Below are 26,613 nucleotides of genomic sequence, written 5' to 3' on the forward strand. Positions count from 1 at the left end.
GGACATTCCTGCAGTCAGCATGCAAATTGCTCATCCCTCAAAACTTGAGACATTGTGTTGTGTGACAAAACTGCACATTTTAGAGCTGCACCTGTGTAATGATCATCCTGTTTAATCAGCTTCTTGATATGCCACACCTGTCAGGTGGATGGATTATCTTAGCAAAGGGATGTAAACAAATTTGTTTACAACATTTGAGAGACATAAGCTTTTTGTGCTTGTGGAAAATGTCTAGGATTTTTTATTTCAGCTCATTAAACATGGGACCAACACTTTATATTTTGCGTTTATATTTTTGTTTCGTAAATTAGATTGGTTGCTTATTACTTTCTAGTGCCTCCTTGCTTAGATTCAACTAAAAAGAGGAGTCTGGTAGTCGATTTACTGGTGTAATGGTCTTCCATGTCAGCAAGTGGCGCTAATGTATTTTAGGCGTCAAGTTTAACCGGAACTGCAACCGGAGATTACGTTTGATTGTTTATATTTTCCCACAATTTTACGTTTTAGCTTGCTTGCCACCTAGCTATCCAAATGTATATGTAAAATGTGTATTGTCTGAATATGGTTGGAAAGATATGAATAAAGGGAAGTGTCTAATATGATGTAACGTTAACGTTGTTCCGCGACAAACTTCGGATAAATATTTTTTTTAAGCGCTGACCACTGGCACGGACACGCGGGAAGAACGCGCGGAAACAGGACATGACATGACAGGAGGATTGTTTGCTACAAGAGACATCTACCAGTTAGCTAGCAAGTAGCACGCAAACATTTTATTTCCAGTCAACATACTTGGATTAGTTGGTTGAAACAATCCTATCCCTCAATAATGGAGGAATACAAGGAGAATATTCAAGACAAGGGGGACAATGTGAAATTGTCTTCTAAACCCGAGGAAGATGACAAGGTGAGTAACTTACTGTACAGCTAATGTTAACTCTGCTACAGTAGGAATAACAGCCAGGTGATGTTTTAAACGAGTTACCTACTTGTGAGACTAACGCTATATTCCTTTCTCTATTTCAAGTCTTGCAACAAGGTGTGTAGTAACATTGGTGAACCTGTCCCTCAAGTATCTTCTACTAGTGGCGAGTTTAGTGATCCTGTTTACAAAGAGATTGCTCTTGCAAATGGACAGATCAACCGCATGAACAAGGATGAGCTTCGGTCTAAACTGGCAGAGTGTAAGCTTGACACAAGGTATGTAGGAACACTTGTTTCAGCAGGAGATTGCTACAAACGTAATCCATTGGGGTTCAGGATTTCTACGTTAGGAAATCCCAGAGCTGCTTGACATGTCACTGGAAAAAGATCTGTATCACTGAACATGATCCCAAGTGTGTCTCTCTCTCTTTCACTGTGTGTAGAGGTGTGAAGGATGTGATGAAGAAGCGGTTGAAGAACTACTACAAGAAGCAGAAGCTGTCTTTGATGCAGTCTGTGACAGAGGGTGGACCAACTGATGCCTACTACGACTTCATCTGTGTGGTGGACTTTGAGGCAACGTGTGAACAGGACAACCCCCTTGACTTCACGCATGAAATCATTGAGTTCCCAATGGTCCTGTTCAACACCCACACTTTAGACATTGTGAGTAAGTGAGGAGGGGACATTGTTAGAATCAATGCATTGTAAAGCTTGTGTGTACTATCAGATGTATGGCCCTTTTGAGTTCACATTATTAGTTGATGCAAATAATACAACTTAAACACACACACACAAATGTTTTGTTATCATGAATGACACTGGATTTCATTGTAGGAGGACAGCTTTCAGGAATATGTCAGGCCAGAAGTCAACACACAGCTATCAGAGTTCTGCATAAAGTTGACAGGGATAACACAGGTGAGACACCAGACAGATGTTGTCTAAACCAATTTTGAAGGACTAGAATACTATGATCCACAATACTTCACACATTGTAATGTAAATATAAGAGTTTTCTAACTGTGCTTTTTTTGGTCCAGAAAATGGTGGATGAAGCAGACACATTCCCCAATGTTCTTAAGCGGGTGGTGCTTTGGCTTCAGGAGAAAGAGCTTGGCACAAAATACAAATATGCCATTCTTACAGATGGGTACGTACGTGTTGTCAGAGGGTACTAACACTGCTTTTGTGTATCAATGATAACTAGCGAGATATTACATGTTCTCATTAGTACAACTATGTGCTTTGTTATTTCCACAGATCTTGGGACATGAGCAAGTTCATGAACACCCAGTGCCGTTTAAGTCGGCTCAGATATCCACAGTTTGCAAAAAAGTGGATCAACATCAAGAAATTCTACGGAAACTTCTATAAGGTTGTGATAATAAAATTATCAGAAATATCTCTCTAAATGTAGAGACATGTTAGACAGGATCTGTTGAGTAGAACAATAGAACTAGAATCCTCACTTTCTTTTTCACAGGTCCCTCGTACCCAGACCAAGCTGAGCAGCATGCTAGAGAAGCTGGGACTTCAATACGAGGGCCGCCCTCACTCTGGCCTGGATGACTCGCGCAACATTGCTCGCATTGCGCTGCGCATGCTGCAGGACGGCTGCCAACTGCGCATCAACGAGCGCATGCACGAAGGACAGCTGCGGACTGTGCCCAGCTCTGCCCCCGTGGAAGGAGCCCCACCCCCACATACTCCTCGCAGCAGAGACTAGCCCCCCACCTCGACTTCAGCTCCACATCCCCTGGCTCTGACTTCCACATTGGGGCCTTCAAGCAGGCATCCCGTGTCTGTTTTACTCCCATGACTTGAAAATAATACATAGCATTTTTCCCACTCAATCTGAGTCTACTTTTTGTCCCAAATTGTGGGACTCTGTGGATAGTTTTTTAATGTTATTAGTAGTGCAACTTACCACAATAAAAATGTTTCTGCCTTTTGACTACTTCTGTAGATTTCCACAGTAGCACTCAGACATTGTTTGTTACGAGTTTCTTTAAAGAATAATTGTTATTTCGCTGGGCTTTTGTATTTCATATTGTCTGAAAACAAAACAACCTTGCTGACCCTCAAATGTACTGTGTCTGTTAGAGGCCTGACTTCAGATTTTTATTTTACAGAGCATGGCCTTTGTACTTATTTAACTTGGGTCCACTCTAAAACAGGTTCAAGAAAATTGAGGATATGTTTGGTGTAAGCAATGCACAAACTCGTGGGCTAAGAATGTATGAGCTATTGTCTTAAACTATTTCTCGTTTAATACTAATAAATATTTCCTTAGTTTTAGCTTGTTTTCTTTACTTTCTGGGGGGATGAATATTTTAAATGGCTTTTGTGGGAAAAATACCCAATTGTCATACTTGAGTAAAAGTAAAGATACCTTTTTAATAGAAAATTACTCAAGTGAAAGTCACCCAGTAAAATACTACTTGAGTGAAAGTATTTCGTTTTAAATATACTTAAGCATCAAAGTAAATGTAATTGCTAACATATACTTAAGTAGTTAAAAGTATAAATCATTTCAAATGTCTTATATTAAGCAAACCAGTTGGCACCATTTAATTTTTTTATTTTTATTTACGGATAGTCGGGCACACCAACACTCAGACATCTTTTAAAAACGTGCGTTTGTGTTTAATGAGTCCGCCAGATCAGAGGCAATAGGGATGACCAGGGATGTTCTCTTGATAAGTGTGAATTGGACCATTTTCTTGTCTTGCCAAGCATTCAAAATGTAACGAGTACATTTGGGTGTCAGGGAAAATGTATGGCGTAAAAAGTGCATCATTTTCTTTAGGAATTTAGTGAAGTAAAAGTTGTTAAAAATACACTGCTCAAAAAAATAAAGGGAACACTTAAACAACACAATGTAACTCCAAGTCAATCACATTTCTGTGAATTCAAACTGTCCACTGAGGAAGCAACACTGATTGACAATAAATTTCACATGCTGTTGTGCAAATGGAAAAGACAACTGGTGGAAATTATTGGCAATTAGCAAGACACCCCCAATAAAGGAGTGGTTCTGCAGGTGGTAACCACAGACCACTTCTCAGTTCCTATGCTTCCTGGCTGATGTTTTGGTCACTTTTGAATGCTGGCGGTGCTTTCACTCTAGTGGTAGCATGAGACGGAGTCTACAACCCACACAAGTGGCTCAGGTAGTGCAGGTCATCCAGGATGGCACATCAATGCGAGCTGTGGCAAGAAGGTTTGCTGTGTCTGTCAGCGTAGTGTCCAGAGCATGGAGGCGCTACCAGGAGACAGGCCAGTACATCAGGAGACGTGGAGGAGGCCGTAGGAAGGCAACAACCCAGCAGCAGGACCGCTACCTCCGCCTTTGTGCAAGGAGGAGCAGGAGGAGCACTGCCAGAGCCCTGCAAAATGACCTCCAGCAGGCCACAAATGTGCATGTGTCTGCTCAAACGGTCAGAAACAGACTCCATGAGGGTGGTATGAGGGCCCGACGTCCACAGGTAGGGGTTATGCTTACAGCCCAACATCATGCAGGACGTTTGGCTTTTGCCAGAGAACACCAAGATTGGCAAATTCGCCACTGGCACCCTGTGCTCTTCACAGATGAAAGCAGGTTCACACTGAGCACATGTGACAGACGTGACAGAGTCTGGAGACGCCGTGGAGAACGTTCTGCTGCCTGCAACATCCTCCAGCATGACCGGTTTGGCGGTGGGTCAGTCATGGTGTGGGGTGGCATTTCTTTGTGGGGCCGCACAGCCCTCCATGTGCTCGCCAGAGGTAGCCTACCTGCCATTAGGTACCGAGATGAGATCCTCAGACCCCTTGTGAGACCATATGCTGGTGCGGTTGGCCCTGTGTTCCTCCTAATTGCAAAACAATGCTAGACCTCATGTGGCTGGAGTGTGTCAGCAGTTCCTGCAAGAGGAAGGCATTGATGCTATGGACTGGCCCGCCCGTTCCCCAGACCTCAATCCAATTGAGCACATCTGGGACATCATGTATCGCTCCATCCACCAACGCCACGTTGCACCACAGACTGTCCAGTAGTTGGCGGATGCTTTAGTCCAGGTCTGGGAGGAGATCCCTCAGGAGACCATCCGCCACCTCATCAGGAGCATGCCCAGGCGTTGTAGGGAGGTCATACAGGCACGTGGAGGCCACACACACTACTGAGCCTCATTTTGACTTGTTTTAAGGACATTACATCAAAGTTGGATCAGCCTGTAGTGTGGTTTTCCACTTTCATTTTGAGTGTGACTCCAAATCCAGACCTCCATGGGTTGATAAATTTGATTTCCATTGATAATTTTTGTGTGATTTTGTTGTCAGCACATTCAACTATGTAAAGAAAAAAAGTATTTAATAAGAATATTTAATTCATTCAGATCTAGGGTGTGTTATTTTAGTGTTCCCTTTATTTTTTTGAGCAGTGTATAAATAGTAAAGTACAGATACTCCCAAAACTAATGCTGTACTTTAAAGTATTTTTACTTAAGTACTTTACACCACTGGTCCTTAACATGTATCGTTTATCTGCGTTTTTTAATCAGTTTGAACTTCATGGACTCATGACTGTTCAATGTACAGTTCCAATGCCAAAGGAGGGAGAAGGATAATTGCAATACAAACTAGCGTCGCATTTGCATAAAATATAATTTACAAATGGTACATCTAACATTCCTAACATTTCTGTACTTCATGGTATCGGTTTCACGAGAAAAGCATTATGCCCTTTTTATGTTATGTACAAATCCAATCAAATTTCAACTTTGGGCTCCCGAGTGGTGCAGCGGTCTAAGGCACGATAATGTGTTCTTAACTGACTTGCCTAGTTAAATAAAGGTAAAATAAAAATGTCTAATTTCAACACATAATCCAATGTGATATGGTGACGTAATGGTTTTACCAAACCCCGTGCATTCACATCATATCCGTTAGATGGAGACAAATCACATGTAACTCACGGTAAAAAGAACACGCAGTTTCCCGTCAACGTATACCAAGAGAAAGTGGTACAGTGTTTTGTATTTGCCCCCAATGAGACATCAAATCAAATGTTATTTATCACATGCGCCGAATACAACTGGTGTAGACTTTAAAGTGAAATGCTTGCTTACGAACCTTTCCTTACGATGCCTAGAACTCATTACATCATGTACGTTTCAGTGTCTGCTACTAAAAAATACCTTTGGAAGGGGGACATTAAATATGTTGCTTGATAAAAATAACATTCCAGAAACTTAATTCTGTACTATTTGGTCTGTATTTCTTATAAGCATGTTATATCCCATCTATGACCAGAATAATTATGTGGAAAATTAGCTCAATATAGAATCATTAATTCAACTTTTTCAACTCATCAGTTGGTGGGGAAAATATATCTAAATAAAATGGAAAACATTTGTCTTCTCTGGATTAAACATACATATTCCTTTATTTATTATTATCAATTTTCTTTCCAATCAATAATAATAGCTTTTCCTCATCATGGTCAATAGAATAAATAACTTAACGAATAAGGTGTGCTCAAAAGCTGACGCAGTGTGTTCTAGGCGTTGGTGCTCTTTCCACACGTCCCTGAGCAGGAAGGACTGCAGTTCACGAGAGAACACGGGCAGAGAGAGTAGCAACTAGCGAGACAAAAGGAGTGACCGTTCCCGTTGTTTGATTTCATGAATTGTTTGTTTGAATAAGGGACGCGATTGGATGCTACGATACCAGATAATGCGATGGAGGGGCCAGCCGAAACGCATGGGTTTTAAAATAGACTTGAAATTGCGGTAGGTTTCCCTTTTCATTGTGTGGTTCGCGGCCGTAGATAAAAGATGCGTGAAGCGCTGCTGCCCAGGTCCAATCGTCTTGATAGGATTGAAAAGCATGTTTTCTTGCTCCTACTCGAAATGGAGTTGTCGTTTTCCCCGTTGTTTGTATTGTTGATGATAAGAACAATAAACGATGAAACAAGCACCTAGACCACCATGCGACCAGGATAACAAGGAGGGGTCGGTCTGCAAAGCCATGGAGGACAAGGAGAACAATCTCAAAACGGCTACGCTGTGGAGAGATGCTGCTGTCCGCTCTAGGAAGCTGCGAAGCAACCTGCGTCAGCTCACTATCTGCTCCAAAGACAGGGAGAGGATAATTCTACCTGAAAATATAAGCGAGATAGAGGTGCTCAATCTGGGCAATAACTCGCTGCACGAGCTACCAGAAGGATTGGGGGCTACCCTCACAAACCTGCGTGTCCTTATCCTCCGCAGGAACAAATTTGTCACAGTTCCTTTTGTGGTGTTTGAACTAGGTCAACTTGTGGAGCTGGACATGAGCCACAACTGCTTGAGCCACTTCTCTGAGGATATAGGCCTGCTGAAGGGGCTGAAAAAGCTCTGCATCAGTCACAACAAGATCCAGTACCTGCCGTCACAGATTGGGGCACTGCAGTGCTTGGAGGAGCTGGACATAAGCTTCAATGACATACGTGATTTCCCCAGGTCCTTCTCACAGCTCAAGAGGCTCCGTACTCTGGATGCCGACCACAACAACCTGGACCAGTGTCCCCCGGAGATTCTTGCCTTCAGTGACCTGGAGGAGCTCGACTGCTCTGGGAATACGTTTGCGTGTCTACCAGGGGACATCATGAAGCTGCAGTTCATCAAGATCCTGTGGCTCAGCAGCATTCACATCTCCACGTTACCAGACACCTTCTGTCAGCTGCACAACCTGGAGAGCCTGATGCTGGACAGTAACAACCTCTCAGCTCTGCCTCGTTCCTTTGGCAACCTGCAGAGACTTAAAATGGTCAATCTTTCATCTAATGAGTTTGAGGAGTTTCCCCAGGTTATCCTGAACATCACAGGACTAGACGAGCTTTACCTGAGCAGAAATCAACTGTCTTTTGTCCCAGATGAGATAGGCCAGTTGCATAGGCTGGCAAACCTCTGGTTGGACAATAATAAGATTACTTATCTGCCTGACTCTATTGTGGAGCTAGAGAGATTGGAAGAGCTTGTTTTACAGGGTAATCAAATAGCCATACTTCCAGATAACTTTGGAAAACTCTCCAAGGTAAACATTTGGAAGGTGAAGGATAACCCCCTCATCCAGCCTCCCTATGAGGTCTGTATGAAAGGAATCCCCTACATCGCTGCCTATCAAAAGGAACTCGCACATTCCCAGCTCGCTGTGAAGCCCAGATTAAAACTGGTCCTGATGGGAATGAAAAATGCTGGGAAAACACGGCTCAGACAGAGTGTGGTGAGTGAGCAGCAGGATGCCAACTCTGCTCAGGGGAACAAAGGGATTGATGTGACTAACTGGGTAGCGGACGCCGATCGCAGTCTTACATTTTTAGTGTATGACCTGTCAGGGAAGCCAAATTATGACCTCATCAAACCGTTTTTTCTCTCACCCGGTGCTCTGTATATCCTTGTTGTGAATCTGAAAACGTACTCACCCAAGAGCTTTTACGCCCACGTGGGGTACTTCCTCCACCTCCTCAGTGCCAAAGTGCCCCACGCTGTGGTCTGCATGGTGGGCACACATACAGACCTGTGTGGAGACATGGAGGTGGAGGAGAAGAGCCTGGATATTCACAGACAGATTGCCCTGCAGGAGAAGTGGGACAGCCATTGCCTGCGGACCCTCGCCCACCAGGTGGACCAGGCCCTGGATCAGGGCTACAACATCCGCACCTCCAGCCCTCACATCCTCTTCTACGGCGTCACCGACAAGAACCTGAGGCGGAAGAAAGCCCAGCTGCAGTACATACTGAACCACAGGCTGCAGCTCCTGTCCCCTGTCCTGTGTGTCAGCTGCACGGAGAGCCAGAGGAACATCCAGAGGCTGAGGGAGAAGCTCATGTCAGTGGCTGACCATCGTGACATCTTCCCCAACCTCCACCGCTTGCTGCCCAAGTCCTGGCAGATGCTGGAGGAGCTGCACTTTAAGCCCCAGGACCTGTGGCTCTCGTGGTGGGACTCGGCCCGCTTGGGCCTCCAGGCAGGACTCACAGAGGACCGCCTGCAGAGTGCCCTGTCCTACCTGCACGAGAGCGGGAAGCTACTCTACTTCGAGGACAGTCTGACACTAAAAGAGTACGTCTTCCACAACCTGCCACGCATCATCGCCATCCTCAATGTCTTCTTCCAGAGTGATGAGTCCACGCTGCTGGAGAGGCTACTGTCAGATGGGGAGAGGGGGGACAAAAGGAGGGCCAGTGTGGTTATGGAGGGGGAGAAGGAAGAGGACCTCCGGGCTACCCATCTACAGCACCATGTGGAGGGCTTCCTCAGCCACGGCCTCCTGCCTTCCAACGTCATCCGGCTGCTCCTGAGACCTCTCATCCAGACCCAACAGGACCTCCACCTCATCATGGAGCTGCTGGAGAAGATGGGGGTCTGCTACTGCATCAACAAGCCCCGCAGCAAGCCTCTGAACGGGGCCACCGTCTGGTACAAGTTCCCCAGCTATGTCAGCAATGAGGAGCCCCATGCCGAGGCCTGGGTGAACGGGAGCTCAGTGGCTGCTAGTCCGTTCTTCTCTGTGGAGCAGCTGAAGATTGAATACAGCTTCCCCTTTCTCTTCCCACCTGGACTGTTTGCACGCTACAGTGTGCAGATCAACAGCCATGTGGTTCAGAGATCAGATGGGCGGCACCAGATATTTGCCTACCGTGGTAAAGTGCCTGTGGTAGTCAGCTACCGTCCGGCTCAGGGCAGACAGCGGTCCGAGACACTGTCCATAGCCAGCCATGCCTCCCTGCCAAATATCTGGACTGCTTGGCAAGCTATAACACCACTGGTTGAGGAGCTGAATGTCCTTCTGCAGGAGTGGCCCGGGCTCTACTACACTGTTCATGTTCTGTGTTCAAAGTGCCTCAAAAGAGGGTCACCCAACCCACACACCTTCCCAGGTAAATATGCTTTCCCCTCTCTCTGACTCTTTGATTCTCTGTCCCTCTCTTTCTCTATCGAGTCCCTTGTCAAGCCTCCTAGAAGTAGGCACATTTGCATTGGCACCCTTCTAATTTAGCAAAGATGTGTAAAGGACTTTAGTTTGCATTGCCCCACCCTAATTTTCATTATTTTAATGACAATATTGAGGGTTATATGTGGTGAGAGCAACTGGAAGTGTAAAACTATACTCAAGTATATCAGTTACCAGTGGTTTAGAATCATCATGGCATTATGGAAATATCTCATGGAGGGGACATCTGATACAGGTGTTTTTCATGACATACTCCTCTCCTGGGATTCATTTGAATGGATGAAAGAGAATAATGAACTGCTGATAACAACAGATTTGAGTCAGCATCACGCCGTGGAATTACCCAACAGTAATATGTTCTGACCTATTATGAATGTGTCTAACAATCTTTGGAGGTTTGAGTGAGAAAGTGAAAGCCGTTCTGTACACTCATTCACTGCTCTTGTGCTATAGTCAATCAAAATAGGGGTTTATTGCTGTGTTTGTGTGAGGATGACTCATTAGGTTTAAGTTCAGTCAGTCAGTGGGGGATGGAGGCTACACAAAGGCTACAGTGCCGCTGTAGGTGACATTAGCTCAGCTAAAAGAGGGAGGAGGAGCTCCGTGGGCTCAAGCCCCACCTCTGATACACAAATTGACCTCGGAGTTGTCTATTCTCGGCCTCTGGTTGAGTCCATGGACAAGTTCTGACGTGGTGTAGACTGACGGTTGCCATGGCAACACACTGCCTTTATTGTCTTGGAATGTGACTATAGTAGATGGATCATACAGCGCGAGCAAGCCCAATGTCGGCTCTTTTGTTATGATGCACAATGCCATCCAGACATCAGTAGACCAGTGCAAGCTCATATGGTGAAATCAGTAAAGGTCTCCCTTCATGCGTTCAGTGGGAAGAAGTGTAGGCCAACAGTACATTCTCGTTACTGCTGCTAGTATGAGATTGATTTTGTTGTGATGTCATTATATTACCACCTCGAGTGCACTCTTTTGTATGAGAATCGAGCGCCTACTCATTTTCCAGCTCCTATGAATGACAGAAAATCTGCCAGACTGATATCTTTCCCTTTTTTTTAAATAGTGCTTTTAAATGGGCCTTTTCATACTGCAGATCTTGTTTGTATCTTCTGCTGAAGCAGTCTGTAGTGCTGGAGCTATGCGCCAACCAGGAGTGTTGATATCGTAAGTTAGGTGAGGTCTGGAATTGAGCAGACAGCTGGGTCTTGGCTGGATGGGTAGCTACCCCAATCCCTGGCCCTCCTACCCTCATTTTATTTCTCCCTCTTTTCTTCTCTCTGTGTCAGTTCCCCACACTCGTGTTTTCACGCTTCAATCCCCACATCCACCTCTCCCTCTCTGGCCCAGGGAGGGCTTTGGTGGTCTTTTGTGGATTAGTTCACGTCTGTGGCGTGGCTGGTTTGAATCATTAGACATGAGACCGTGCTTTTTCAGAGCTGTTTCACTGGCATGCCTAGGCTTCCGGAGCAACCGTCTGTCTGACATTGCTCGGGAGCCGGGACACAGACCAGCGCCTGCTATACTAATACACTGGAGCTTAGCTAGGCACAGAAACTGGCCGGTAGATCAAAATAAGGCAGTTCTCTGGCAGATAGACTAATGTCATATACTGTAGTAGAAACCTAGGAGGAACATAGGAGCTGTTGTAGTTTGCCACATTTCGGAAGGCACAACATATAGGGATTAAGTTTAGCAAGGTGATTGTCCTGTAAATACCAACAGTTTATTTAACTGAGTAGTAACTATATGGTGACTGCTTCGTGCTTATGTAAATCTGTCACATTTCATTGCAAGCGTCATTCTAATTTCTGCTAGATAGGAGTGAGTGAGTTACTCTACCACAAGCTCGTCTTTCTGCTTGGGTATTTATTGAAGCAAGGCTGGATGTGATATCATGCTTGGGAGACTTTGACAAATTGAATGGGGTGGGAGGGAAGGGAGGAGACGGTTTTGTTTGCGTGGGTGGGGGATGTAATGTGTTGCAGGTTAGTGATTTGGAATTCAATTAATGGAACTTTAGCCCTGTGCATTGTAGCCTCCTTCTGACCAACCCCAGCTGTGCGCTTCTTAATTTCGACTGGCCAATAGCTGAACTTGAACTACTCACTCAAGTAGTTACTTTGCAGGTGACTGGCTCTCAGCTGCACCTGCCTGTTTCCATGGGAATGTAACCTCTTGTTGTGTTCACTGGAGCAACTCAATGGTAGCTATAGGTTTGCTCTTCTGTAAAAACATTGGTGATTCAACTCCTATAGAATGTCCTTTTACCCCTGCTTTGTCCTTGTAGAAATGAAAATGTTCTACCTTTTTCCACAACCTGTGTTCCTCCTCCATTTAGCTGCACAGCTTTTCATATGTCCTAATATGGCCATGTTTTTGGCTGCTGCAGCTTGTTGACTCGGTGTTGGGGCTCCTCTCTTTCCGGCAGACTAAACATGGAGGACTCTTGAATATAATCTTTCTTCTGTGGAATCTAGGGAGAAGACCTCCATCACAATAATCTTTTCCTTGCATCTGTTTTGGCCTGACATCTCTGAAGCAAAGGCATGTACTCCCCTTTTTATTCAAAAATCTCAGCCATGCAGACCAATTTCCCCCCTACACGATGCAACCCCACAAACCTTGTATTGTGTGTGTGTTTGTGTACGTGAGAGTCTGTTTGTGCTTTTGCTTGTGTTGAATGTATGTGTAAAGTGATAGCGGATGGTGAGTGAGTAATTACTAATGTGCAGTTAATTGTCATTTCCTCTTCTACACACATCCAGATTCGTTTGTTGCCTTCTGCTGATCTGACAGATAATGACACTTGTTGTAAGCAGAAAGGATGTGATCCTTCACGTTCCACAGGGGTTAGTCACACAGGTTATCCTTAAAATTGATGTGCCCACTCGCTCCTGACCACACAAATGGTGTTTTTAAAATACTGTTCAAATAGCCCTCGTTTTGGTGGAACTCTTATTGACCTCTTGAGTTTTTTGCGGGGGTACAGTACATGTTCCTGAAAATCGTCTCAAAGCTGCCGTCAGTCGACCCTGCGTGGAAGACGTGTGAGAAACCAGAGCATGATCTCTGGCTGGGCGCCCAGGGTCTGCCCTTCTCCTGTACTTTGCTGTACCTCGTGTAGCAACCTTCTCCCCTGCCCAGTGCTTAAGCCTACTCTGTGAATTGCAGTACAGTAACAGCACAACAAATAAACCTGCTGGCCCACTGGCCTATATATCTGGTTAATCAACCTGTGAACTTTTAAACATGCTTGGTGCAATTTACATTCCAAGTTGCTAAGTGCATTAGATATATTTCAGGTGCCTACCAAGATGCCTTATCTCACAGATCATTCGTGCCCATCATACAAGTTCAAAGGAACAGGATAGTATTTTGTCTACATCTGCTCTTTTCAAATCAAATTTGATTGGTCACATCCAAATATTTAGCGGATGTTATTGCGAATGTAGCGAAATGCTTGTCTTCCTAGCTCCAACAGTGCAGTAGTATATAACAATACATACATCTGAAGTAAGACAATGGAATTAAGAAATATATAAATATTAGGACGAGCAATGTCGGAGTGGCAATGCCTAGAATACAGTATATACACATGAAATGAGTAAAACCGTATGTAAACATTCAAGTGACCAATGATTCCATGTCTATGTACGTAGGGCATCAGCCTCTAAGGTGCAGGGTTGAGTAACCGGGTGGTAGCCGGGTAGTGACAGTGACTAAGTTCAGGGAAGGATACTGGGTGGAGGCCGGTTAGTAATGGCTATTTAACTGTCTGATGGCCTTGCGATAGAAGCTGTTTTTCAGTCTCTCTGTCCCAGCTTTGATGCACCTGTACTGACCTCGCTTTTTGGATGATAGCGGGGTGAACAGGCCGTGGCTCGAGTAATTGATGTCCTTGATGATCTTTTTGGCCTTCCTGTGACATCTGGTGCTGTAGGTGTCCTGGAGGGCAGGCAGTGCCCCCGGTGATGCGTTGGGCAGACCGCACCATCCTCTGGAGAGCCCTGCGCTTGCGGGCCGTGCAGTTGCCATACCAGGCGGTGATACAACCCGACAGGATGCTCTCGATTGTGCATATGTAAAAGTTTGTGAGGGTCTTAGGGGCCAAGCTGAATTTCTTCAGCCTCCTAATGTTGATGAGGCGCTGTTGCGCCTTCACCACACTCTGTGTGGGTGGACCATTTTCAGATTGTCAGTGATGTGTACATGAGGAACTTGAAGCTTTTCACCTTCTCCACTGTGGTTCCGTCCATATGGATGGGGGTGTGCTCCCTCTGCTGTTTCCTGAAGTCAACGATCAGCTCCTTTGTTTTGTTGACGTTGAGGGAGAGGTTATTTTCCTGGCACCACTCCACCAGGGCCCTCACCTCCTCCCTGTAGGCTGTCTCTACTGTTGTGTCGTCTGCAAACTTGATGATTGAGTTGGAGGCATGCATGGCCACACAGTCATGGGTGAACAGGGAGTACAGGAGGGGGCTGAGCACGCACCCTTGTGGGGCCCCTGTGTTGAGGATCAGCGTAGTGGAGGTGTTGTTTCCTACCTTCACCTGGGGGAGGCCCGTCAGAAAGTTCAGGACCCAGTTCCACAGGGTAAAGTTTAAACCCAGGGCCTGAGCTTAATGATGAGCTTGGTGGGTACTGTGGTGTTGGAAGGCTGAGCTGTAATAATCAAAGTATCTGTTGTTGAAGGGCAGAGATCTAGGGAGTGGTGTCCAAAGCCGGCTTTGATTCTTAGTGTCGAAGGCGAGTCCTCCAGCACTTTCCCTCTCTGTGTGCATCCTCAAGTCCAGTTTGACTCTGTACCACTGGACAAACCCCTCTAATCCAGTTAGGGGATCTGCTAGGATCAGGCTGCTAGTGATAATGGTCATTCAGGGGACTGGCCTAGAAGGCAAAGCTGAGTTGGTTAGATTATCACAGAAACACAGACGCATAGTCACACAGACACACGACCAAACACATTCATCATTTCACTTACCCTCAAGCTCCTCACAGCCTCATCCACCCATATCTTTAGAGGTATAGTAGTTACATTGAACTTTACCCAGTTTTTCCTGTATCATTTCATCGTTCTTTTGTATTCTAAAAATGAAAGGGGTGAGATGACTGAAAGCTCACGACTTTAGGCTACCTGCCCAGCAACGACGGTATGAAGACATTTCATTTCACTGGAACATTTGTTGGGACATGTTCCCACATAATTTTAATTTCATTCTGACTTTTTAGTGAATAAGAAACTGACTTTTCACTGTGGACGAGCTGCCAGCAGCTTGCTGAGGAATTGGATGAGTAGCGGTGAGCCGTAAGTGCCCATAGGGCTCCCTGCTTGCTAGTTATTACAGTCGGTACAGGCAGTCTATCCTCTTCCTCCCAGTAAGCCATGGATATACTGTATCAAGAAGGAGCATAGATCAGTCATACAATCATGTATTGTTTTCTCACCACATGGCGGTCAATTTAATTGGACTCCTTAAATGTTATTTAGATCCCCTGGGGAATATCTGGAAAATTCTTAGGCCAACTTAAGATAAATGATTGTGCTTTACCCCAAGAGATAGAACTGGTGGGTGCTCCAAATATAGCCAAAGGCCTCCAAGGCTAACTTTGCGAGAAAGTAAGACGAGCCACTACATTGATACCTGTCACAGGAATCACAGAGAAGATGTCTATGTGGTAGTATCGGCTAAGTTTCATTGTTTAAAAATGTAGCAAACCACCTTTCGAAGTCTTGAGCAATATGGAGCTGTCATTACCAGTAATTGAGTACAGAGATTGGCGATGAAGTCTAAATGAGGAAAAAGTTGAAAACCTGTCAGTCTGTCTCTTGCAGCTCTTCAGCTGGAACTTCTCTGTCCGGTTATGACTGCGTGTTTGGCCCATTAAAACATTCCGCTGGTGGAAGTGCTGGGAAATGACGCAGCTTAGACGTTCTGGCCAAGGACTGACTGCAGGGTCAAGAGGAAACTGAGAGGCTGGTGATGATTGTTACCTCAGTAACAGCCAAGCACAAGGAACTCTGGAAGAATGAGCCAGAATCTAACAACCAAAATAGAGCTGTTTTCAGGAACGGTTCGGAGACTGGAGATCTGAGAGGCACAGACTAAACTACAAATGCAGTGTGTTGATTAATACAAACTTAGTAAGCTGTTGAAGGGCTTGACTTGTGGCTGTATCTAGTGAATGTGGGCCAGTCACAACTGTTGAGGCAGGGAGAGAGTTATCATATTAGTGATTGTGGCAGGAAACCTGGGGCTGGTTCTGTTATAAGGGAGAGGTTCAGATGTCTTGCGTTTCCTGGCTCAGGGACAAGGCTGGAAGTGAAAGTGATAGAGCTCATATTGCCCCTCTGACTGATGTGCTGCTGTGGCCTTCTGAATTGTCTGTCTGTTCAGTACAGTTAGCCTAAAGTGTTCTTCTCGGTCGTGTATGTCTGTGTTGGTGACGTGAATGAGCCGTTGACCTGAAAGAAGGTGAGCCTAAAGGGTATTTTGTTTTGTTTTTAACTCTGTGGATATCACATGGGAAATGGTCTTATGGATGTGACCCTCTGATGACCTTATATGAAGTTAAATAGGGCTGCATAGGCCTACCTATGATTGTCTTCCTGTACAGCTCATGCTGAAATGGTTTTATTTTCTACCTGTGAATTCTAATTCTTGCTGTAGTCTGAGGAATTACTCCTGTCCGCACCTACCTGTGTACTCTTAACCACACACTAACTACACTTAGGTGGATAAGACACCAGTGAGCTAAATTCGTTTTCAGAGTTGCTGTGGGTTTTGGATGGTTTGGTCTGCTCTAAATGTTTTCAATATCACCTACTTGTTTTGTTTTTTATTGCGCTGTATGAAATCTGTCCTCAACGCAGCCTAGTAGTCTCTAAGAGAGGACGTCAATCCTGTTATGTCACCAGTTGGCTGCCCAACGAGTTGTGTGCAGTAAGCCTGTCCACTGTATTATCTCTTAGACGTGACAGACAGTGGCTGTCGGGTTTGGATGGGTTCATAGCTTCTATCCCGTGGGAAGGCAGAGTCAATGGTCACTTGGCCTCTGCCGAGTCCCCAACAATCGTCTGTTCAGGTTTTGTTGCTGTATTCATAATGTATGGGTTTTGCAAGCCTGGTCACCAGCCTTCGTTTTGTGTGATTGAATTATATCAAGCCCTTTTCAGCATAGCTTTCCCCTTTTGCCCGCTAGCAAATAAAATTAGGGCACTCTCATTTATAGTTCTTCACATTCAGGCCTTTCCTCCGGTCAGCGCACACTCCTTTGACGTGGTCAGATGTCTAGAGCTGATAGCAATGGTGGAAATGGGCTGTTTTGGTCACCGTTGGACAGTTCACGTCCTGGATGAAGCATGAGCACAATGTTCCTCTAGGCCAGGGATAGACAACGTTGATGGGGGATGGAGCCATAAAAAATCTGAACTGATCATGAGGGGCCGCAGTTGCTCACGGATTTGCCTATCCACCCCCCCACCCCCCACTGCGAGCAAAACATTTTAGTGACCCCCTTTTTTGCAATTACACACATTTTGCCATGGGGTGTCGAAGTGTTTGGTTTACAGCTAATTTCCTGCAGTTCTACACATTTTGCCATAGAGTGGATAGAAATGTTTGCAGTTTTTAATACGATATCAGAGTCAGACTAACAAAATCAATAGGGGCCCCCTAGCTGGTAATTCAACCATGCTAACAAGGAGAATGAACCTGTCCTCCGATCATTTCAGTCCCTGGCAGAATTACTCAGCTCCGCCTGAGGAATGATACATTTATCCACTTTAAACCCAACCAATGAGTGTACGTATTTATAGTATGTGGGTTGTTTTTTGTGGGGGGGGGGGGGGGGGGTGATGAGCCGGCTGTCTGTTTTAATGACCATGATAACCTAGCTATTACTGTTAGCTGCTAATTAATACACAGGGCTGTTCAGCAGCATCCTGCCCCAAGGAAAGGACAGCTATTTTAGGAGCCCCTCTTTTGTTGATTCTACTCTGGGTTTATTTTCACCATTGGTGGACATAAACAGTTGAAGTCGGAAGTTTACATACACCTTAGCCAAATACATTTAAACAAATTTTTTCACAATTCCTGACACTTAATCCTCGTAAAAATTCTCTGTCATAGTTCAGTTAGGATCCCCACTTTATTTTAAGAATGTGAAATGTCAGAACAATAGTAGAGAGAATGATTTATTTCAGCTTTTATTTCTTTCATCACATTCCCAGTGGGTCAGAAGTTTGCATATACTCAATTAGTATTTGGTAGCATTGTCTTTAAATTGTTTGACTTGGGTCAAAGGTTTTGGGTAGCCTTCTACAAGCTTCCCACAATAAGTTGGGTGAATTGTGGCCCATTCCTCCGGACCGAGCTGGTGTAACTGAGTCAGGTTTGTAGGCCTCCTTGCTCGCACACACTTTTTTCAGTTCTGCCCACAAATTATCTATGGGTTTGAGGTCAGGGCTTTGTGATGGCCACTCCAATACCTTGACTTTGTTGTCCTTAAGCCATTTTGCCACAACTTTGGGAGACCGAACGCGTCTCCTTCCTGAGCGGTATGACGGCTGCGTGGTACCATGGTGTTTATACTTCCGTACTATTGTTTGTACAGATGAACGTGGTACCTTCAGGCGTTTGGAAATTGCTTCCAAGGATGAACCAGACTTGTGGAGGTCTACCATTTGTTTTCTAAGGTCTTGGCTGATCTCTTTTGATTTTCCCATGATGTCAAGCAAAGAGGCACTGAGTTTGAAGGTAGGCCTTGAAATACATCCACAGGTACACCTCCCAATTGACTCAAATGATGTCAATTAGCCTATCTAAAGCCATGACATAATTTTCTGGAATTTTCCAAGCTGTTTAAAGGCACAGTCAACTTAGTGTATGTAAACTTCTGACCAACTGGAATTGTGATTAGAGGTCGCCCGATTATGATTTTTCAATGCCGATACCGATTATTGGAGGACAAAAAAAGCCGATACCGATTAATCGGCCGATTTATAAAAATAAAAAAACTATTTTTTAATATATATATATATATATAGATAGATAGATAGATAGATAGATAGATAGATATAGATATCATACACACACACATTTTTGTAATAATGACAATTGCAACAATACTGAATGAATAATGAGCACTTTTATTTTAACTTAATATAATACATAAATACACACACGCACACAGCTCTGAAGTGACAATGATACTGAAGAGTCTGCTTAGGAGACAAATACTCTCAACTGTTTGAATAAAAATAGAGTTTAAGTTACCTGTGATGAATGTTGAAAACAAAAAGTTTAATTTCTATATGCAGGAAATCCTATTTTAATAATGAGCATGGTAAGAATTGACAACCAAAGTGCGAGTCATAATTCCCATGACACCTCTGAAAAGCGGTTCCTTCATTTATTCCATAGGATATTTTTAGATTCACTTAAAATAAGGTCTGTGTTTCGTGTAGGCTTACATCACCGTGCCAATTTTATAACTGTGTAGATATCCATAGGACAAGGTAACTCTGATCAATATTGGCTAAATATAAGCTAAGACTAAAAAAAAATTGTAGCGTGGATTTATGAAAATATGTTGACAAACGTTACCTTATCCTAGTGAGATTTACACGGGTATCAAAACGTCGAGGCGGTTTAAGCCTGCACGAAACACAGACCTTATTTGAAGTAGATCAAGACATTCTCTATGGAAGAAAAAACGGTAAAATAACGAAGGAACCCCTTTCAAGTTCAGCCGCAAGTTATTACAGGAATTATAACGCGTCGAATATTTCTCTCTAAACCATATACCTTTGACTAATCCGGAAACTACCACCTCGAAAACAAAACGTTTATTCCGTTCCGTATTTTATCTAACGGGTGGCATCCATGAGTCTAAATATTCATGTTACATTGCACAACCTTCAATGTTGTCATAATTACGTAAAATTCTGGCAAATTAGTTCGCAAAGAGCCAGGCGGCCCAAACTGTTGCATATATCCTGACTCTACGTGCAATGAACGCAAGAGAAATGACACAATTTCACCTGGTTAATATTGCCTGCTAACCTGGGTTTCTTTTAGCTAAATATGCAGGTTTAAAAATATATACTTGTGTATTGATTTTAAGAAAGGCATTGATGTTTATGATTAGGTACACATTCAGTCATTGACAGTCATTGATTGATTGTTTTTTATAAGATAAGTTTAATGCTAGCTAGCAACTTACCTTAGCTTACTGCATTCGCTAACAGGCAGGCTCCTCGTGGAGTGCAATGTAATCAATGCAAGATTGGATCCCCCGAGCTGACAAGGTTAAAAATCTGTCGATCTGCCCCTAAACGAGGCAGAACGTTCCTAGGCCGTCATTGAAAATAAGAATGTGTTCTTAACTGACTTGCCTAGTTAAATAAAGATTTAAAAAAAGAAAAGGCAAATCGGCGCCCAAAAATACAGATATCCGATTGTTATGAAAACTTGAAATTGGCCCCGATTAATCGGTCGACCTCTAATTGTGATGCAGTGAATTATAAGTTAAATAATCTGTCTGTAAACAATTGTTGGAAATATTACTTGTCATTCACAAAATAGGTAACCGACTTGCCAAAACTATAGTTTGTTAACAAGATATTTGTGGAGCGGTTGGAAAACGAGTTTTAATGACAGCAACCTAAGTGTATGTAAACTTCCGACTTCAACTGTATCTGGTTCTCTCATGTTGTGACATTACCGTGTAATTTAATGTATCCATGCTCAAGCTGATTTTTAAGAGGATACTGGACTGTCCATTTTCAGTGTTGATATGGGCTACATTTGAATGTGACAGATTTTATGAAAGACATTTACACACAGGAAAAAAATGTTATTGCTCGAGTGGACAATAATTGCATGAATTTTGCTGTGGGGAATCTTATTTATTTATTTATTTTTAAATATCCCCCGCTCTCTCTCCCATTTCCCTGAGGCAGACTGAGGCATATTTGCTAGTCACATCACATGGTGTATTTTCCTGCGTTATACAGTCGCCAAGTGTTACAGGTGTTACCATTTAAACCCATATTTAGTAATTTTCTTGTTTGCATATATGACCTTGCTACAACAACCCGATATACAGCACACAGTGTTTTTAAACGGATATCCGTTTAATATGCATTACTCTATATTAGCATTCCTTTAGTTAAGCCCAAGGATTGTCTCATTCAAAATGAACATGATTGTGATGTAGGGCCTTAAGTCATCCGCACCAGCCAGGCCCATCAGTGTGAGTGGGCTGATAATGTGATTGGACAGCTTCAGTGTTAAAGGGAGAGGAGGGCAGTGGGGCTGGGGCTGTTTTTGACTGCTGTGCTGCATCAGGGTGATCATCTCATTATGCACCAGATGTTAACATCTGGCCCTGCAGCACGCACACACGTTCGCTCGTGCATGCACACACCACTGTCCGGACAGATGAGCAGCAGCTGTCTCTGTGCGCACAATATACAGGAGAGAATATAATGGTCTGCTAGTAGTTATTCCATATCCTGCCCTGGTTATGATAGGAGCCTGTCTGCGCTATGTTACTGCCCTGGTTATGATAGGAGCCTGTCTGCGCTATGTTACTGCCCTGGTTATGATAGGAGCCTGTCTGCGCTATGTTACTGCCCTGGTTATGATAGGAGCCTGTCTGCGCTATGTTACTGCCCTGGTTATGATAGGAGCCTGTCTGCGCTATGTTACTGCCCTGGTTATGATAGGAGCCTGTCTGCGCTATGTTACTGCCCTGGTTATGATAGGAGCCTGTCTGCGCTATGTTACTGCCCGGGTTATGATAGGAGCCTGTCTGCGCTATGTTACTGCCCGGGTTATGATAAGTGCCTGTCTGCCCTATTCTACTGCCCTGGCTGTGATAGGAGCTTGTCTGCGCTATGCTACTGCCCTGGCTGTGATGGGAGCCTGTGTGCACTATGCTGCTACCCTGGCTATGATGGGAGCCTGTCTGCACTATGCTGCTACCCTGGCTATGATAATGCAGACAGGCTCCTATGTTACTGCCTCCTCTCTCTCTCTCTCTTTAGTGCAGATGTGTTCATGTTCAGGATAATGCCGCTGTGATTAAACTCTCTTCTCTCCCTGCCAGGATTAAGCTCCACTTTAACCACAGCCATCTTAAACACACAAGTGCTGCTGGCTGGTTCTCCCGTCTTCACCTCTTCATCCTAAATTACCTCAGAAGGCTGCCTTTGACACTGCCAGATTCTCGTCTGGCCTACTTGCTGTTTGCCAGGCAGGCCCAACTCAGTCTCCAAGGCAACCCACTGTGGCATGGCCAGAATGGGTTATTTTTGTGCCATCTCCTCTGGCAGAGAAATAGGGCACACATTCCTCAGGCTGTGGGCCTGTCCGTGTCAGGAGGCAGGAGCCACTCGCTGTTCAAAAGGGATTAGTCTAATTTAACGTGTTTGAGAGACTGGTCACGATATCTTCCCGTCTCTTTGTTAAGCTGCCTCTAAGATAGTCATGTCTCCAAACGAACTCCCTCTGTCTGTGTACTCTTATCAGACTAGTCAGCGAAGTGTTTCTAGTGTTTGTTTTACCCCACATCTTGTTCTATAGCGGACTACAGTGCTTTATATAACTGATAGGAGCAACTATTTTATGATTTGGTCAATATTTCCCTCCTTTGGGATTTATGGAGTTTGTTAGAACTAGACTAGAATGCCAAGCAGCAAACTCTGTGTAATTATCCTCCCCCACTTTCTGGCAATGTGCATTGTTCATAAACAAACAGTCAGTTACCTCATCAGACAAATTATGATCTCATCGAGGTGGTGGTCCAAAGTGATGCAGCAACTAAAACTGGAACACTTACATTTGCTGGCCAAGGAAAGCCACTCCAACACTCAAAGCCAATCAAATTGCAGGATTTTTGTTGTTGTTGTGGAGACTGAGTAGGTCTTGGCTGAGGCTACCAAGACCAAAGTTTATGCTCCACACCAGACGTCACAGACGTAGGCTAGTAACAACAGAACGTTGAGTGATTTAAAACCCTTGTTATGCAGTACGTGTAACGTAACGACCCTGGTGATCAAAATGTGTGTTACTTAAAGTAGAAAGAAAATGGTTTTCGTTAGGACATTTTAAATGGCGTTCTGTTTGGGCCTCGTCCTCGGCCTCGTCCTGGGCCTTCTCACCTGCACAGCACAGAGTGGGCAGAGCAGACAGCTGCCTGTGTGGAAATCTCATTCGCACCCAGCCCTGACTCAACTGCATCTGACCACCAGACGGCTGCTGAACTCTGTGTGTGTTTGGGTATATGTAGCACTGCTATATGTCAGTCTGTGTCAGTGAGACAGAGTGAGTTGTCTCTGGCCATGTTTGTTGTTCATGACCGGCTGCTTCATGTGATGTGCTTGGCCTGACTGTTGTTTTAACACACTGTGGTGTTAATCCTCTGACTGAGCTGCTGGCCTCTGGATCTGAACTCAGAGCAGCTACCTCTGCCCTATGTCTACCACTGACTCACTGCTCTCTCTCTGCCTGCCCTGGGCACTACCACGTGGTCTGATGCTGCACTGGTGGCAACCTGAGCGCTGTGTCTACTCTACTGTCCAAGATGTCTGATCTGTTTACTAGAAACTCAAAGGTCAGAGTATGCCAGTACTCTGGCATCCAAACATCCTGAGGTCCTGACTGTACGAGCGACACTGTCTTTACTCAGTCCGATCAGTTCAGGTTCTTCCTATGTACAGGCAAGCTGAGCTCTCTTTCCCTGTACTAGTGTAGATTTCCGTCACTGTTCTCTGTGAGGGGTCAAATGATAGGCTGCTGATGAGGGACATATAGTTGAAGTCGGAAGTTTACATACACCTTAGCCAAATACATTTAATCTGTTTTTCACAATTCCTGGCATTTAATCCTAGTAAAATTCCCTGTCTTAGGTCAGTTAGGATCACCACTTTACTTTAAGAATGTGAAATGTCAGAACAATAGTAGAGAGAATGATTTATTTCAGCTTTTATTTCTTTCATCACGTTCCCAGTGGGTCAGAAGTTTACATGCTACCAAATACTAATTGAGTGTATTGCCTTTTTAAAGTGTTTAACCTTTCACGAGCCTCTACCCCGGGTCCGGGAGCACCCCCCCCCCCCCCCCCACACTGATTAGCATCGCTAGCATAGCGTCACAATTAAATAGTAGCATCTAAATATCATTAAATCACAAGTCCAAGACACCTAATGAAAGATACAGATCCTGTGAATAAAGCCACCATTTCAGATTTTTTAAATGTTTTACAGGGAAGACACAATATGTAAATCTATTAGCTAAACACGTTAGCAAAAATCACCATTTTTCTTTGTCCACCATTTTCTCTCAACACCAGTAGCTATCACCAATTCGGCTAAACTAAGATATTGATAGCCACTAACCAAGAAAAAACCTCATCAGATGACAGTCTGATAACATATTTATGGTATAGGATAGGTTTTGTTAGAAAAATGTGTATATTTCAGGTAGAAATCATAGTTTACAATTGCACCCACCGTCACAACTAGACTAGAATAAATACATAGAGCAACGTGTATTACCTAATTACTAATCATCAAACATTTCGTAAAAATACACAGCATACACTAATCGAAAGACACAGATCCTGTGAATACAGACAATATTTCAGATTTTCTAAGTGTCTTACAGCGAAAACACAATAAATCGTTATATTAGCATACCACATGTGCAAACATTACCAGAGCATTGATTCTAGCCAAAGAGAGCGATAACGTAATCATCGCCAAAATATATTAATTTTTTCACTAACCTTCTCAGAATTCTTCAGATGACACTCCTGTAACATCATATTACAACATACATAGAGAGTTTGTTCGAAAATGTGCATATTTAGCCACCAAAATCATGGTTAGACAATGACAAAAGTAGCTCAGCTGGTCAGAAAATGTCCTGCACCATATTAGACAGTGATCTAGTCTTATACATAAATACTCATAAACTTGACTAAAAAATACAGGGTGGACGGCGATTGATAGACAATTTAATTCTTAATACAATCGCGGAATTACATTTTTTAAATTATCCTTACTTTTCAATACAGGTTGCGCCAAGTGAAGCTATAGCAAACAAGATGGCGGCATAAACGTTTAACATTTATCGACAGAAACACGATTTATCATCATAAATTGTTCTTACTATGAGCTGTTCTCCCATCAGAATCTTGGACAATGAATCCTTTCTTGGGTCTAATTTTCTTTTGGTCGAAAGATGTCCACTTGTCCGTCGAAATGCCCACTAACGTACGACCGGGACCCCGAAACGTGCCCGGAGCTTCAAAGTCTATTACAAAGCAATGCCTCAAAATCGCACTAAACGGATATAAATTGCTATAAAACGGTTTAAATTAACTACATTATGATGTTTCTAACACATATAACAAGTAAAAAGATGACCGACGCTATATTACTGGCTAAACCAATGCTTGGAAAAAGGCCAGTCAGATATCCTTCTTGCGTTGAGCGCAGTGTCCAAAGGAAGGCTACTTCCGGTATTTTGTCATTTATGATTGCGCAATCGACTCCATTCAAATTGTCACCACTTACTGACATCTAGAGGAAGGCGTGGGCAGTGTTTGTATCTCATAGGATTAACAGAGACTTTTAAAACTGATCTGGAACCAGAGGCCAAGATGTCTAAATCTCACACACTGGGAGGAAAAGTGCTGTAGAATGAGTTCTGTTTCACTCAGAGACATAATTCAAACGGCTATAGAAACTAGAGAGTGTTTTCTATCCAATAATAACAATAATATGCATATTGTACGAGCAAGAATTGAGTAGTAGGCAGTTTAATCTGTAGAGACAATTATGCTAATTTGAAACAGCACCCCCTATAGTTGCAAGAAGTTAACCTGGGCCAAATGTTTTTGGTAGCCTTCCACAAGCTTCCCACAATAAGTTGGGTGAATTGTGGCCCATTCCTCCTGACAGAGCTGGTGTAACTGAGTCAGGTTTGTAGGCCTCCTTGCTCGCACACGCTTTTTCAGTTCTGCCCACGAATTATCTATCGGTTTGAGGTCAGGGCTTGGTGATGGCCACTCCAATACCTTGACTTTGTTGTCCTTAAGCCATTTTGCCACAACTTTGGAAGTATGCTTAGGGTCATTGTCCATTTGGAAGACCCATTTGTGACCAAACTTTAACTTCCTGACTGTCTTGCTTCAATATATCCACATACTTTTCCTCCCTCATGATGCCATCTATTTTGTGAAGTGCACCAGTCCCTCCTGTAGCAAAGCACCCCCACAACACGATGCTGCCACCCCCTTGCTTCACGTTTGGGATGGTGTTCTTTGGCTTGCAAGCATCCCCCTTTTTCCTCCAAACCTAACGATGGTCATTATGGCCAAACAGTTACATTTTTGTTTCATCAGAACAGAGGACATTTCTCCAAAAAGTACGATCTTTCTCCCCATGTGCAGTTGCAAACCATAGTCTGGCTTTTTTATGGCGGTTTTGGAGCTGTGGCTTCTTCCTTGCTGAGCGGCCTTTCAGGTTCTGTCGATATCGGACTCGTTTTACTGTGGATATTGATACTTTTAAACCGGTTTCCTCCGGCATCTTCACCAGGTCCTTTGCTGTTGTTCTGGGATTGATTTGCACTTCTCGCACCAAAGTACGTTCATCTCTAGGAGACAGAACGCATCTCCTTC

The 26,613-nt window shown here is 44.0% G+C and overlaps 2 protein-coding genes across 2 annotated transcripts in view; both read left to right on the plus strand.

Annotated features, from left to right (window-relative positions):
- The first annotated feature begins 292 nt into the window (after window positions 1-292).
- Window positions 293-3,225, plus strand: LOC129818679 (3'-5' exoribonuclease 1-like). The gene is made up of 7 exons (XM_055874823.1): window positions 293-907; window positions 1,028-1,200; window positions 1,368-1,590; window positions 1,762-1,845; window positions 1,968-2,077; window positions 2,188-2,302; window positions 2,411-3,225. The coding sequence occupies exons 1-7, from the start codon at window positions 830-832 to the stop codon at window positions 2,651-2,653; spliced, it is 1,026 nt and encodes a 341-aa protein (XP_055730798.1). The 5' UTR covers window positions 293-829; the 3' UTR covers window positions 2,654-3,225.
- Window positions 3,226-6,468: 3,243 nt separating this feature from the next.
- LOC129818672 (malignant fibrous histiocytoma-amplified sequence 1 homolog) overlaps window positions 6,469-26,613 on the plus strand; it is a 39,234-nt gene continuing 19,089 nt past the window's right edge. Inside the window, exon 1 of the mRNA XM_055874811.1 lies at window positions 6,469-9,829. Coding sequence (XP_055730786.1) covers window positions 6,874-9,829 — 2,956 coding nt within the window. The 5' untranslated portion in view covers window positions 6,469-6,873. The remainder of the gene's footprint in view (window positions 9,830-26,613) is intronic.

Source organism: Salvelinus fontinalis, chromosome 21, assembly GCF_029448725.1.
Source record: "Salvelinus fontinalis isolate EN_2023a chromosome 21, ASM2944872v1, whole genome shotgun sequence".
In the NCBI taxonomy this organism is placed as follows: Eukaryota; Metazoa; Chordata; class Actinopteri; order Salmoniformes; family Salmonidae; genus Salvelinus; species Salvelinus fontinalis.

Coding starts and splice junctions, on each gene's coding strand:
- LOC129818679 (XM_055874823.1), top strand. CDS start 830: ATGGAGGAATACAAGGAGAATATTCAAGACAAGGGGGACAATGTGAAA. Junction 1,846..1,967: donor AGTTGACAGGGATAACACAG/GTGAGACACCAG, acceptor TTTTTGGTCCAG/AAAATGGTGGATGAAGCAGA. Junction 2,078..2,187: donor TATGCCATTCTTACAGATGG/GTACGTACGTGT, acceptor TTATTTCCACAG/ATCTTGGGACATGAGCAAGT.